This window comes from Marmota monax, unplaced genomic scaffold, assembly GCF_021218885.2.
Source record: "Marmota monax isolate L192 unplaced genomic scaffold, Marmota_monax_Labrador192_F-V1.1 WCK01_AAM20220418_F8-fsc00157, whole genome shotgun sequence".
Lineage (NCBI taxonomy): Eukaryota > Metazoa > Chordata > Mammalia > Rodentia > Sciuridae > Marmota > Marmota monax.
This window is the reverse complement of record NW_026694573.1, coordinates 3,760,051-3,773,551: the sequence shown is the minus strand read 5'-3', so window position 1 is coordinate 3,773,551 and position 13,501 is coordinate 3,760,051. Positions and strand designations below refer to the sequence as shown.

At 34.0% G+C, this 13,501-nt stretch overlaps 1 protein-coding gene across 7 annotated transcripts in view; it reads left to right on the top strand.

The window, feature by feature from the left end:
• Specc1l (sperm antigen with calponin homology and coiled-coil domains 1 like) overlaps positions 1-13,501 on the top strand; it is a 151,011-nt gene that overhangs the window by 59,411 nt on the left and 78,099 nt on the right. For all 7 annotated transcript variants that reach the window (XM_046421275.2, XM_058571794.1, XM_046421276.2 and 4 more), the window contains 3 exons: positions 993-1,200; positions 11,911-11,984; positions 13,281-13,456. In XM_046421275.2, coding sequence (XP_046277231.1) covers positions 993-1,200; positions 11,911-11,984; positions 13,281-13,456 — 458 coding nt within the window. The remainder of the gene's footprint in view (positions 1-992; positions 1,201-11,910; positions 11,985-13,280; positions 13,457-13,501) is intronic.

Here is a 13,501-nt window from a genome sequence, read left to right as displayed (position 1 = left end):
CTTTCAGAGATACAGTTTAGAAGATGTGTGTTATTTCTTGGAGCATGTATGTTGAGGGGACACTATGGACACTATGAACTAATACTTCAGTAAAGGCACTATTTGATTGATTGATCAATTGCCTTTTTTTTTTTTTTTTTTAAAGGATGGAACCCAGGTGGCTGTACCACTGAGCTGTATCCCCAGCCTTTTTTTTTTTTTTTTGAGATAGGGTCTCTGAGTTGCCCACTCTGTTCTCAAATTTGTGATCCTTCTGAATCTGCCTCCAACGTATCTGGGTATATAGATGCATGCCACCATGGTTCATTTATTTGAAAAAAAATTATTTTCATGTTCTATTTGATTTGGTCACAAATCATTTTTTCAGGAGAACATTTAAAAAATATATTTTTAGTTGTAGATGGACACAGTACCTTTATTTTATTTATGTATCTATGTATGTGGTGCTGAGGTTCAAACCCAGTACTTCACATGTGCTAGGCAAGCGCTCTACCACTGAGTTACAACTCCAGCCCAAGAAAGCATGTTAATCATTAATCACATACATGCATTTGGCCCAAACTTCAAAGAAGGGAAAATTTATTTATAATATCATCTTAAATAACCTGTTTAAGTTTGTGATACATCAGTATAATTTCTTTTGGCAATATTGCAACACTTTATGCTTTAAAACATTTATGTAAAATTTTGTATTGTGGAGTAATAAAAAAAATTTTTTTTAAGTTGTAGATGGACACAATATCTTTATTTACTTATTTTTTTTTTTAATGTGGTACTGAGGATTGAACGCAGTGCCTCCATGTATAAGGCAGATACTCTAACACTGAGCTACAGTCCCAGCCCCTCACATTTTTTAATGGTTTTTACAGATTTTTTTTAGTTTATGTATAACATGTTACACTGAGCTTTCATTTGAAATGGTGTGTACTTAAGTTCTAAAGTTTATCTTAGAAAAACTTTGCTTTTCTAAACTGGCTTTTAATTTTCTATAGGTAGAAGATGAATACCGAGCCTTCCAAGAAGAAGCTAAGAAACAAATTGAAGATTTAAATATGACGTTAGAAAAATTAAGGTCAGAACTGGAGGAAAAAGAGACAGAACAGAGCGACATGAAAGAAACCATCTTTGAACTTGAAGATGAAGTAGAACAACATCGAGCTGTGAAACTTCATGACAACCTCATTATTTCTGATTTAGAGAGTAAGTGATGAGAGAACTTTTAATTTCTTTTAGTGTTTTTACATATATTTGCATGTAGTAGTGAAAATTAATAATTCTGATTTGCAGCATAGTTGGATTGCATAAATAGGCCTATAGTTATAATTCACATGTTAGTTTGTATTGATGTTTTATTCCTAAAGAAAAACTGTTCAGTGGTAGCATTACTTTAAAATTGTACCCAATTAAGGAAAGTCATTTGTTACTTACTTTTTTTTTTTTTTTTTTTTTTTTTTAACATTTATTTTTTAGTTTTAGGTGGACACAATATCTTTATTTTCTTTTATGTGGTGCTGAGGATCGAACCCAGTGCCCCACGAATGCCAGACGAGCACACTACCACTTGAGCCACATCCTGAGCCCTGTTACTTACTTTTAATGATGCAAGTATAGTGAGAAGAAAAATATTGATCTTCCATAATCTTAAAAGTGAAAGGCACAGGTTTTTCTTATTTGTCTGATTTTCATATTAACCTTGAAGACTTTATAAATGTGGTAGAATTGAAACTAGGGTTTTAATTTTTAACTTTTTAAAACTTTTTATTTTCTAATTATTTTAGACTTGCCAAAATGCTGCAAAAATAGCATAGAGTATTTCTGTTTAGAAATGTTGGTGAGGAGTCAGATATTTACACGATCTTAACTTAAAACATTTTCCTATGGACTATTTATTAGTTTCAAGTAAGGGAAAAAAACAGAAATTATACAGAGGAAAAAAATTGGGCAACACTTTGCCCTCAGGAATGCCAGTGTTGGAAACATGTGGTAAGGAGACATGACAGCTAAGGGTAATACTTGTGTTGAGATAGGTTCAGTACTGTAGCTGGGAAATATCATAAAGGTCATCATCAAAAAATTGGATTGTAGGGCTGGGGTTGTAGCTCAGTCGTAGAGCACTTGCCTAGCATGTGTGAGGCACTGGGTTCGATCCTCAGCACCACATAAAAATAAATATATAAAATAAGGGTATTCTGTCCATCTACGACTAAAAAAAAAAAATTAAATTGGATTGTAGATAATAGATTAAATAAAGGTATTATATTGATATAAATTTATGAAGTCAATAACTGTACTACATGCATTTATGTAAGAAATTATCCCTGTTCTTAGGGAGTACATACTGAATATTTAGGGGTAAAGAGCCATGATGTATATCCCAAGTGTTTCCAGAAAAAATTTAAGGAATATATGGATAGTTAGATAAAGAGATAAAGAGATGACAATAAACAAATGGATACACTGTTAACAATAGGCAGATCTGAGTAAATGGGTATATATAGCTGTTCCTTATACTATTTATGCAATCTTTTCTAAGTTTGAAATTATTTCCAAATAATCATACATTTAAAAAATTCTTGTATGTACTTTATCTAGATTCATCAAATATTAACAAAAATTTTTAAAAATATTTTTAATTATAAATGGATGATGCAATCTTTATTTTGTTTATTCATTTTTATGTGGTGCTGAGGATCGAACCCAGTGCCTCACATATACTAGGCAAATCTCTACCACCGAGCCACAACCCCAGCCCCTTTAATACATTTTTTTATTATCTAGATGGGGATGGACAAGGAGAATGGAAGTAATCTTTCTTGGATGCATTAGTTAGGACTTTTTAAACTTTTGGTGCACGTTACTGCTCTTTTGGGTTCTGCCAGTTTATCATTCCTTGACAGTACCAACTGGCTAATACAGATTGAGTCAGATTCCCTTGTAGTGTGGATGCATAGGTAGGGCAGTTTGATCTGTTGCCAAGGCAGAATAAGTCATTTGTTACAATCCCTCAAAGTAGCCTGTGGAAGTTCTGAACTCTGGTTAGTTGATCTAGCATCTGTAGATTCACTCCAAGGTTTTTTGGAACATTCTGAGGCTCTGTATACTGAGGAAACAGAATCATTAAGATAAACTTAAAAAAAAAAGTTATTGTATTTTGTATACATTTATTTATTTGTTTGTTGATTGATTGATTGATTGATTGATTGGTGGTGCTTGGTATTGTACCCAGGCCTTGTGCATACCAGGCAGGCATTCTACCAACAGCTATATCTCCAGCCCCTTATTTATTTTTTTATGTGGTGCTGAGCATCAAACCCAGTGCCTCACACATGCTAGGCAGACATTCTACCACTGAGCTGTAACTGCAGGCCTATCTTACAGTTTAAAGAACCTTTTAGTCTAGCATTTATATGTAGTTTGTATTTTGACTTGACAGGACTTATCCAATTCAACTTATAAAAGGCTTTAAATTTTTTAGATTAATATGGAAGTTCAGTGCACTGTCCATTTAGTACATTAGTATTAATAAATACCTTTTCTCTTGCAGTCTTTCATTTGTGGAAAGAGTGACACCTTGTGGTAGTTGGAGCAGTGGCTAGAAAAATGTTAGATCATTAAGATTCTAAGATAAAGCTTTATAATTTGTTACATTATTTGTATTTTCATTAGAAAATGACTGAAAATCCAGAATATGTTTTTTAACTATATAGTTACTCTTCCCACTTCTTGAGATGGAAAGTTCAAATATGTATAAATATTGAATGACCATACAGGCTTGACTTAAAATCTATTGAGCCACAGAATCAGTTACTATATGTGTGGATATCGATAGAATAGTATAGTTACTATTTGTTGTCTATACTTGACCATTGTTAACATTTTGCAATGCTTGCCTTTTGGGTGTGTGTGTGTTTAACTGAACTATTTGGCCATAAGTAGTAGACCTCATGACTCTTAACTCCTAAATATTTTGACTTGTAATTCCTTGAAAAAAAAATTTAAAAAATTATTGGTCTGGGGGCATAACTCAGTAATAGAGTACTTGCCTAGCATGTGCAAAGCCATAATCCCTTAGTTTAGATTGTTTAGATTTCTCCAGCTGTTCTCATTTTGTCTTTTTTTTTTTTTGTATTTGTTGATAGACCTTTATTTTTTATTTATTTATAGGCGGTTCTGAGAACTGAACTCAGTGCCTCACACATGCTAGGCAAGTGTGCTACTGCTGAGTCCCAGCTCCACCCCACTCAATTTGTCTTTTTATAGCTCTTTTTTAAAATATAGGAACCAGGATCTAAACAAATTTCACATATTACATTTTTTGTTAGATCTCTGTAGATTTATGGGAGGTCATTCCTTTTTTTCTTGAGAATTCCTCATTTGGGATAGATTTAAGTCAGCACGTCATATAACAACTTAATGACAGGGAATAGTGTTACTTGAGAAATCAAGATTTTCTTCTGTGGAATGTTTTAACAACATTACCATGAAATAGTTTTAGAATTTTTTATCATCCCAAAAGTAAACCCTGTATATTAGTAGTCACTCTTTAGTTACTCCAAGATTAATTCCTGATTTTAGAATTAGATGACAGGATTTTAAAGCAGCTATTATACTCTAGAATGTAGAGAAAAATATGCTTGTAAAGCATGAGCAAATGGCACATCTCAGTAGAGAAATAAAAACTTTAGAAATGAAAAATTTACTGAATCATTTAAATAAATTAGGGATAGGGAGGAGTCAGTGAACTTGATAGCACATCAGTAGACATTTTCCAATCTAAGGGATAGGGAGAAAAAGGACTAGAAAATGAGTAGAGCATTAATGATTTGTGAGTTAATATCAGATAGTACAACACATGTGCTTGGAGACATATACTTAAGAGTCCCAGATCTTATTAGCACCACACTACATAGACCTGGCCTTTGGTGTTTGTCACTGTTTCTTGAATTTACTATCAAAGAACTTTTACTTTGAGCTGGAAAGATCTTATGTAAAAATACACAAAAGACTTCCAATTCAAGACGATGACATAAGATCACACATATACTTCCTTTTTCTCCTGAAGTCCTATGGATATGGGAGGAAATTTTGAGTAATTTTGAGTAATTTCTGGAATATAAAAAGCAGATAGAATTGGGGACATGGAGAAATCCAACAGAAAAGATAAATTTACCACCCAGGAGAACACTGATGCTTTGAGTAATGATGTTCTTAGCAAATGGGGGCATTAACACCACCAACTCAGGGACAGTAGGGACTGGAAGAGCAGTAGGAACAGGCCGTGGTGCTAAAGGAGTACTAGAACCTTGTACCTGCCCCCATAGGATACAGGCTTATTTGCCCCCTGCCTGCTGCCAGGTTCAAACTCTTTTCTGTATGTGGGCAAATAGGGGGTCCGGGGCTCCAAGCATGACTTTGGTGTCAGAGAGAAGTGAACTGGTGTCTGAAGTAAATGCAAGCTGTCTGGTCTTGAGTAGAAAACCACACAAAGGGAAAGGCAGTTTGGTTCAGCAGTGAAATGGATCCACCAGTCAGCATCTTGAGTGAAGCACCTGAATCCCTCTTGTACATCCTGAAGGGAACGATGTGTCATCAGCATAGTGTTTAACCAGTTGCTATATTAGAGGCAGAGGACTATGAGTAGAGCAGTGACTCCCACAGTCATTAAAATACATGCAGAAGTCACTGATTTTTTTTACATAGTTGTACACAATACTTTTATTTTGTTTATTTTTATGTGGTGCTGAGGATCGAACCCATGGCCTCGAACATGCTAGACAGGCGCTCTACTGCTGAGCCACAACCCCAGCCCAGAAGTACCAACCAGAACTTATTAGACATTTTAATGTCTTAAGAGAAAAAGCTGACTAAAGAAGATCAGCTGAGGGCTGGGATTGTGGCTTAGTGGCAGAGCGCTTGCCATGCATATATGAGGCACTGAGTTCAATCTTCAGCACCATATAAAAATAAATAAATAAAATAAAGGCATTGTGTCCATCTACAACTAAAAAAAAAAAATTAAAAAAAAAGAAGATGATGATCACCTGAGTCCAAAGAATAAAGTCAATTACTTTATCCCCAATTCAGGAAAACAAAGATAACTGACATCTTCAAGAAGAGTGGCATTGAGATCTCAGGTCAGGCTATATATTGTCAGGGTAACTTATCAGCCACTTACTATTTGCATACTAATACTCTTTACATAGTTGGAGTTAAGTATAAACATCTTTTCTACTCTCATAGTTCCTGAGATGGGGGCTGGACCCTCATGTCTAACACAGATCTGGTTTCTTTTACTTGAGCACTTTTGCTAGTAGTAAGCAAGGGCTGGCTAAGGATAGTAGAAGAAACTGGAGGAAGAAAGCTCTGTAATTCTTTGGTGGGAAGGGCTTTTCTAAACATGACAGAGTACCTAGAAGACATAAAAAAAAAAGTCTCATATTTGACCCTGTGTAATTGCAATTTTCAGTTCCACATAAGTACCATAAATAAACAACATTGACAGAAATGTATTTCAGCAAATGTATCAAGAGAATCAACATATCAATAGGACAATTCATTAAGTAAAGTTTATGAATAAATAAGTCAGTAAAAATGCATAACTTTCTAAAAAGCAAAGAAATACAAAGTAAAAACAAGATGCCAGTTTTCATTTAGCAGATAACATGCAAGAGGAAAAGGAAAGGATTCTTTCATGTGTCTTTGGAAGAATTATGATTGCTTTTTTAGAGTATTGATCAAAGTGTTAATAGTACACTTACATAGTAACCTATTTCTAGAAACGTTCCCTTCATAAACACTCTTACAAATTTGCATATATGTTTATGTGGATATAGATGCTTGCTGCAGTGTTGCTTATTATCACAAAATTTGGAAACTACGCGTATTTTCAACAGTTGCAATCTAGTTAATAAACCATGTACACAATGCATCTCTACTGTGGCTTTCACTTTTATCATTGAAGACAGATGAGTCAAATTTTTGGGTACAAGCATGGGGAAATGTCTTAAGATGAAAAAAGCCAGCCATAGGAGAGTTGTGTATGCTGCTTTTATCTTTAAAAGCCAGTAAAAGTTTAGAATGTAGCATTACACCAAAATGGTAGCCAGATATAATAGTATCCCTTTAAAAATGCTGATTTCAGTGTATTCTATAATATAATAAATTAAATAACTCGTGTCTTCTCAAAAAAAAAAAAAAAAAGATAATGTGTGCTTGAGCTAGAATCTTCTAAAGGACCGATTCAGGTCATGTTGGTAGTTTCAAATGGCCTTTCATTACTTCTTCCCCTTCAGATACTATCTGAGCAATTATATAAAGACATTCACTGTATTTATAACTTAAAAAAAAAACAAAAAAACCCTGAATCTATTAAACTGTCTGTTAATAGGAGATTGCTAAAAGAAATCATGTTTAATTGATGGAATGCTATGTGGTCATACAAATCGTGCTGCAGTTCTGGATTTATTGATAAAGGTGTCCATTATCTGCTGCTAAATACAAAGGCTTATGAGGCAATATAAATACTAAAATTCCATTTTTCTTTAAAAAAAACCATCCACACAAATATGTAGTCTGGAAGGATATATGCCAAATGCAAATAATGGGCAATTTTATTTTGCTATTCTTTTCTGTACTTTTTATTGTATATATGTAACTTCTAAAATCAAAACTTTATGCACTTTGGGGAGGGGGCAAAATAAAAATATAATTCATTTGAAACTTATCTGTCTCTTCTTCCCACATTAGAAATATTGGGTTGGAGATAAAGCTGTGGCCCTGTGTCGATATGCTACCCACCTCAGCCACTGGTCTTTTTATCAGACTGGTTACTTTTGTCCTTTCCTTTTCTCTAAAATTCATACCGGGAGTTCGGTGGGAAGTTAACCAGGTGTAAGACCGACTAAGCACTGGTGCCAGTACTCTGAGAGTTTTCTAGGGATTTGGAGGGCACAAAAGGTTGCTTATAGACTTTGATTATTTTATGTCCCCCAAAATTGCAGGATGAGGCTGTCCCTAAGGTAGCTTCCTGGTAACATCTGCATGATTGACGAGTGTATAACTGGAGCAGTGTGAATTACTCTTGATTTGTCTGAGAAGACAAATCCTTGGTGGTGAAAAGATTATGAACCCCTTATTAAGCTGGCAGGTCAGTGGCCAGAATTGTTCAGAACAAATAGGCCTAATCATGAAAATAGCAATTTACCTGATTTTAAAAATAAAAATAGTATAATAAAAATTGAGATGTAATTTATAGTTTTAAAACAAGGAGATTTTAATAGTTATGTTATTTGTTAGAACTAAGTGTTGCTTTTGTATTAAAGACAGTAGATGGCAGTGTCCTCACTCTAGGGAAACTTGAAGAGGAAGAAAACTGCATGGAGATGTTCTCTAGTTGAAATAATGTTGCCTTCTTGGGTGACCATTTATCATGCTAGAGGTTAGTTTTGCTAAGAAATCTTAAAGAAAAGAACTTGTGCCTCTGTGGTAGAGGGATTGCCTAGCACGTGTGAGACGATGAGTTTGATCCCCAGCACCACATTAAAAAATAAATAAATAAATAAAGCTATTATTTCCATTTAAAAAATATTTTTTAAAAAAGATAATAACTGTAGCATGAATTCCTTTGTTTCCAGGGAGAAAAAGTGTATTGTCATTTCTAATACTTTATATTTTTCAAAGGAAAATACAAACATGATCATAAAGTTTAAATCAAATTCCCTAGAGACACTCTTAGTGCACTTTATTCTGTCTAAATATGTCAACTGGCTGCCAGCTTTTCTTCTATTTAAGAGGAATTAAACAATGAAATGTGTAAATAATAAACGTGTAATACCAGCAGAGGAAGAATGTCCTTGTAAGAATGTGAATTTTGTGGCCACAACTGTAGAGGTTGGTAAAGAGAACTGGATAAGAACAGAAGAAAGAAATTGGAATTTTATGATCCAAGATGGTCATGTTCCTTAAAATGTAACCTGTGATCAAGTTGCTAGATGTTAAAAGTGAGCTGTAGTAAGACTTGCTATCATTTATCTTCTATGAATTATGTTTATTTATTTATTTATTTATTTATTTTTATAGTTTACTATTTTTTTTATTTAGATTAGCAAAAATGAAATATGATACCTCTAGCCTGGAACACATCACAGTAGACAAAGATTAAAAAAATTTTTTTTTAGTTGTCAATGGACCTTTATTTTATTTATTTATATACAGTGCTGAGAATCGAACCCAGTACCTCACACATGCTAGGCAAGTGCTCTACCACTGATCCACAACTCCAGCCCGAATTATGTTTAAATATAAGTATGTATATCCTTTCTGACCATCAAAAAAGGAAAACAATTTTTAGCAAATTTCAAGAGAAATTATACGTGTAACATTTTTTGTTTGCTTGTCTGTCTTAATTATAAAGTATCTCTTGCATATAAATGGATATAGTGTAAATGAAAGGCATAACTCTAGTGTTTTTAGCTTCTTTCTTTAGTCTGTTTTATCTGTGTCCGATACTATCACCTAAATCCTGAAATCATCCATGTGTAGGTCACAAGGAGCCTTAAATTCCCTTGCTGGTTTCAGAGTCCTTACTTCTGGTGGAAGAGAATGGAGTAATGAACATGTGTACTCACGGTGGTATCCACTTTACCATTAACCAAACTGGATGGCTTGTTTGAATCTCAGTTTTTAGGTTAAATGAGGTTTGAAGTAGTTGACACATGAGACATTTAATCCTTTGCATATAAATTATCTTCCTTTCCTAGCTTAACATAAGATTGATCTTTCTGTCTCTAAGAACATGGGGATTATTTAGCTTTTCCTTTATGTCTTAAGCACCTAGGGAAAAAAAAAAGCCTGATACAAAGTTGGTACTTATGAGATGTTGTATTAATGACTAAATTTTAAACACTTCATTTCATAGGCCTTGACTTTGTTAAATAATTTTGGAGTAGCGAATAGGAGGATGATGACTATTGGTTACCAAAATGTTTGGCCTGATTTTTCCCCACATTTTATCCAACTTTAGAAAATATAGCATTTTGTATGTTTATAATAATAATAGTTACACATGTAAGTATTATAAATATTCTAATCTTTCATGTTGTTACTGAAATGAATTCATGCCATTTTAAAAATAGCAGGGCTGAGGATGTAGCTCAGTGGTAGAGTACTTGTATGAGGGCTTGTGGTATAACTCTTGCCTAACGTGCACATGTCCTGTATTCAATCCCCAGTGCCACCAAAAAAAAAAAAAAAAAAAAGAAAAAGAAAGGAAAGGAAGAAAAAAAGGAAGGGAGGAAGAAGAAAGGAAGGAAGGACACAAATGTACCAACATTAAGTAAAAGACAGTGTCACAGAGATCTCAGAAGAGCAAGTTCTTAGAACTGGGATGAGGAATATGATGAGCCATCTAAGAAAAAACATCAGCATTCTCATTTAGGAATTAATTAAAAGCTGTAATTTGTTAGCTGGAGGAAGATTTTATTATTATTACGATATGCCAGGATTTTTCTGTGTCTGTTCCTAAGTGTAAGGAATGGGATAGAATGTTATTTACTCAGAGCACCAATGTCTACAGCTATAATGACCCTGAAAATCAGTAGTTCTATCAATAATTTTTTAAAAATCCTAGGTAATGATTTCACTATTACTTTTTTTTACTGCTACCATTACACATTTATATATTTATTTCATTTTAAAGGCCTACCATTAAAACTACACTGAGATTCCATCTCACTTTAGTCAGAATGGCAATTATCAAGAATACAAGTAATGATAAATGTTGGTGAGGATGTGGGAAAAAAGGTACACTTGTACATTGCAGGTGGAACTGCAGATTGGTATAGCCACTCTGGAAAGCAGTATGAAGAATCCTCAAAAAACTAGGAATGGAACCACTATTTGACCCAATTTTTCCATTCCTCTGTATATTCCCAAAGGATTTAAAATCAACATTCTACAGAGATGCAGCCACATCAATGTTTTATAACAGCTCAATTCACAATAGATAAGCTATGGAACCAACCTAGATGCCCTTCCACAGATGAATGGATAAAGAAAATGTGGATTATAGACACAATGGAATATTACTCAGCCTTAAAGAGAAAGAAATTATTGCATTTTCCCAGTAAATGAATGTAACCAGAGACTATCATGCTAAGTGAAAAAAAACAATCCCCAAAACCCAAAAGCCTAATATTCTCCCTAATATGTGGATGCTGACACACAATAAGAGTAGGGGGCGAAAAGAATAGAAGTTCATTGGATCAGCCAAAGGGGAATGCAGGGAAGGGAGAGGGGATAGGAATAGAAAAGATAGTAGAATGAAGCAGACATAACTTTCCTATGTTCATATATGAATACATCAGCAATAAACTCCACATCATGTACAATCACAAGAATGGGATCCTAATTAGAATAAGTTATACTCCATGTATGTATAATATGTCAAAATACACTTTATCATATATATCTAAAAAGAACAAATAAATAAATTGAAGCTTGCTAGGGATTATGTAATTTGTTATTTAAGTAATTTTACTAATTTATTCTTCTGGAATTTATTCCAATGTGTAAAGAAAGTTACACTTGCATACTTTAAATGTTAACATTTTAATAGCAGCCAGTGTTGTTTTGATTGATTATATGCCAACAATGTACATGATTTCAGTGAACTTTTTAAAAAGTTTTAGAATTAAAACACTTAGGAAGGAAGTGATCCAGAAACTGTAATTTTAACTTGATATATTCCTTAGAAAGTATTATTGGTTAATACCTAGGACACTTTTTTGTTTGTTTTTAAAATTTTGTATTAAAAATAGTCTTTTTGACAAGATAACTTTTTTGAATATAATTTATATTATTCTTTTTGAACACAGCTCTAACAGTATTTCAACTTTTGTGGTTTTTTTTCAGATACAGTTAAAAAACTCCAGGACCAAAAACATGACATGGAAAGAGAAATCAAGACACTCCATAGGAGACTTAGGGTAGGATAAATCTTCATGTATTAATTATCTTCTTAGATGGCCAGGTATGGTGGCACATGCCTGTAATCCCAGTGACTTGAGAGGCTGATGCAGGAGGATCACAAGTTTGAGGCCAGCCTGAGTAACTTAACAAGACCCTATCTCAAGATTAAAAAATAAAAAGGACTGGAGATATAGCTCAGTAGTAGAACACCCCTGGGTTCAATCTCTAGTACTGAGAAAAAAAAAAAAAGGAAAAAAATATCATCTTTTAGAAAACAGAGCTTTTAAAATTTGACCACATTATCACTTCACTAAGTTTTTGATACAGTGGTGATATTGGGCCCATTGGGCTTTGGACAGAAAGCAAATGCCATCCTTTCAAATTGGGATTGGTGCTAGATTTGGGGTAGAAGAATGTACTAGTGATTTGTGGATGGTAATTTTAGGAAGATGGATTTAGGAAATGTGTTATATTTTGATTATAAAGTGGCCCAAATTAGGCTATTTTTCATGAATTTTCTGTATTTATGGGATTGATGAACTTGCCAATAGCACTGCTACTGAGAAGTGGAGAGTGGAGAGAATGCTTATCTCAGAGTTTGGGTCACACCACAGTTGCGTCAAGCTACTTGCATAATGTCAGAAAATTGCTTTGGAGATGAGAGGGCTTGGGTGTGGCCCAGCTGTGGCTCTGGTGGAGGTGATATCCCAGGGATACTTCCCCACCCAGCCACACCCACATCCTCCATGACTGTGGGAAGCAACTGACCATCCAGTTCCTTACTGCCTCTTTGTATAATTTTGTCTGCCTATATTGAGTTCGGTTTTGTTCTTCTGGCTTCCTCTTCCTTTTCCTTTACTTTTGATTTTTTTTCTATTAGTTTTTGATGTAAGGATATTTATAGTTTTTCACTGTATAGTTCACATACCATTTATATACCTTCTTGAGCTTTCCAGAGGTAAAGCTCTAAATTCTGGATGATGTTTATTTTTCATAAGACTTGCTTTGAAACTTGCCAGAGGAAGGGAGGCTTGACATTATTAATATTAATATTTATTGAACACTCTGAGTGCTTGATGCATCAGTAGACAGATCAGCTGGAAAATCTTTTCCCTCATTAAGAACAAATTCTCTAATAATAGTTGCATTGCCTGTTAGAAATAGGTAATAGCAATTCTCCATGATTAAAAAAATGAATCATCATCTGGGAGTACAGTGCACAATAACAGTTTAATCACAAACAAATATTATTGCTTTTAAATAAATCTTCATTGCTCTCTTTTGGAAATAAACATTTAGTGTTTTTAATATAGGAAGAATCTGCGGAATGGCGGCAGTTTCAAGCTGATCTCCAGACCGCAGTAGTCATTGCAAATGACATTAAATCTGAAGCCCAAGAGGAGATTGGTGATCTGAAGCGCCGGTTACATGAGGCTCAAGAAAAAAATGAGAAACTCACAAAAGAATTGGAGGAAATAAAATCACGCAAGTATGTTCTGAGAAAACTGTTGTGTTCTATGTTTCAGTAGAGAGA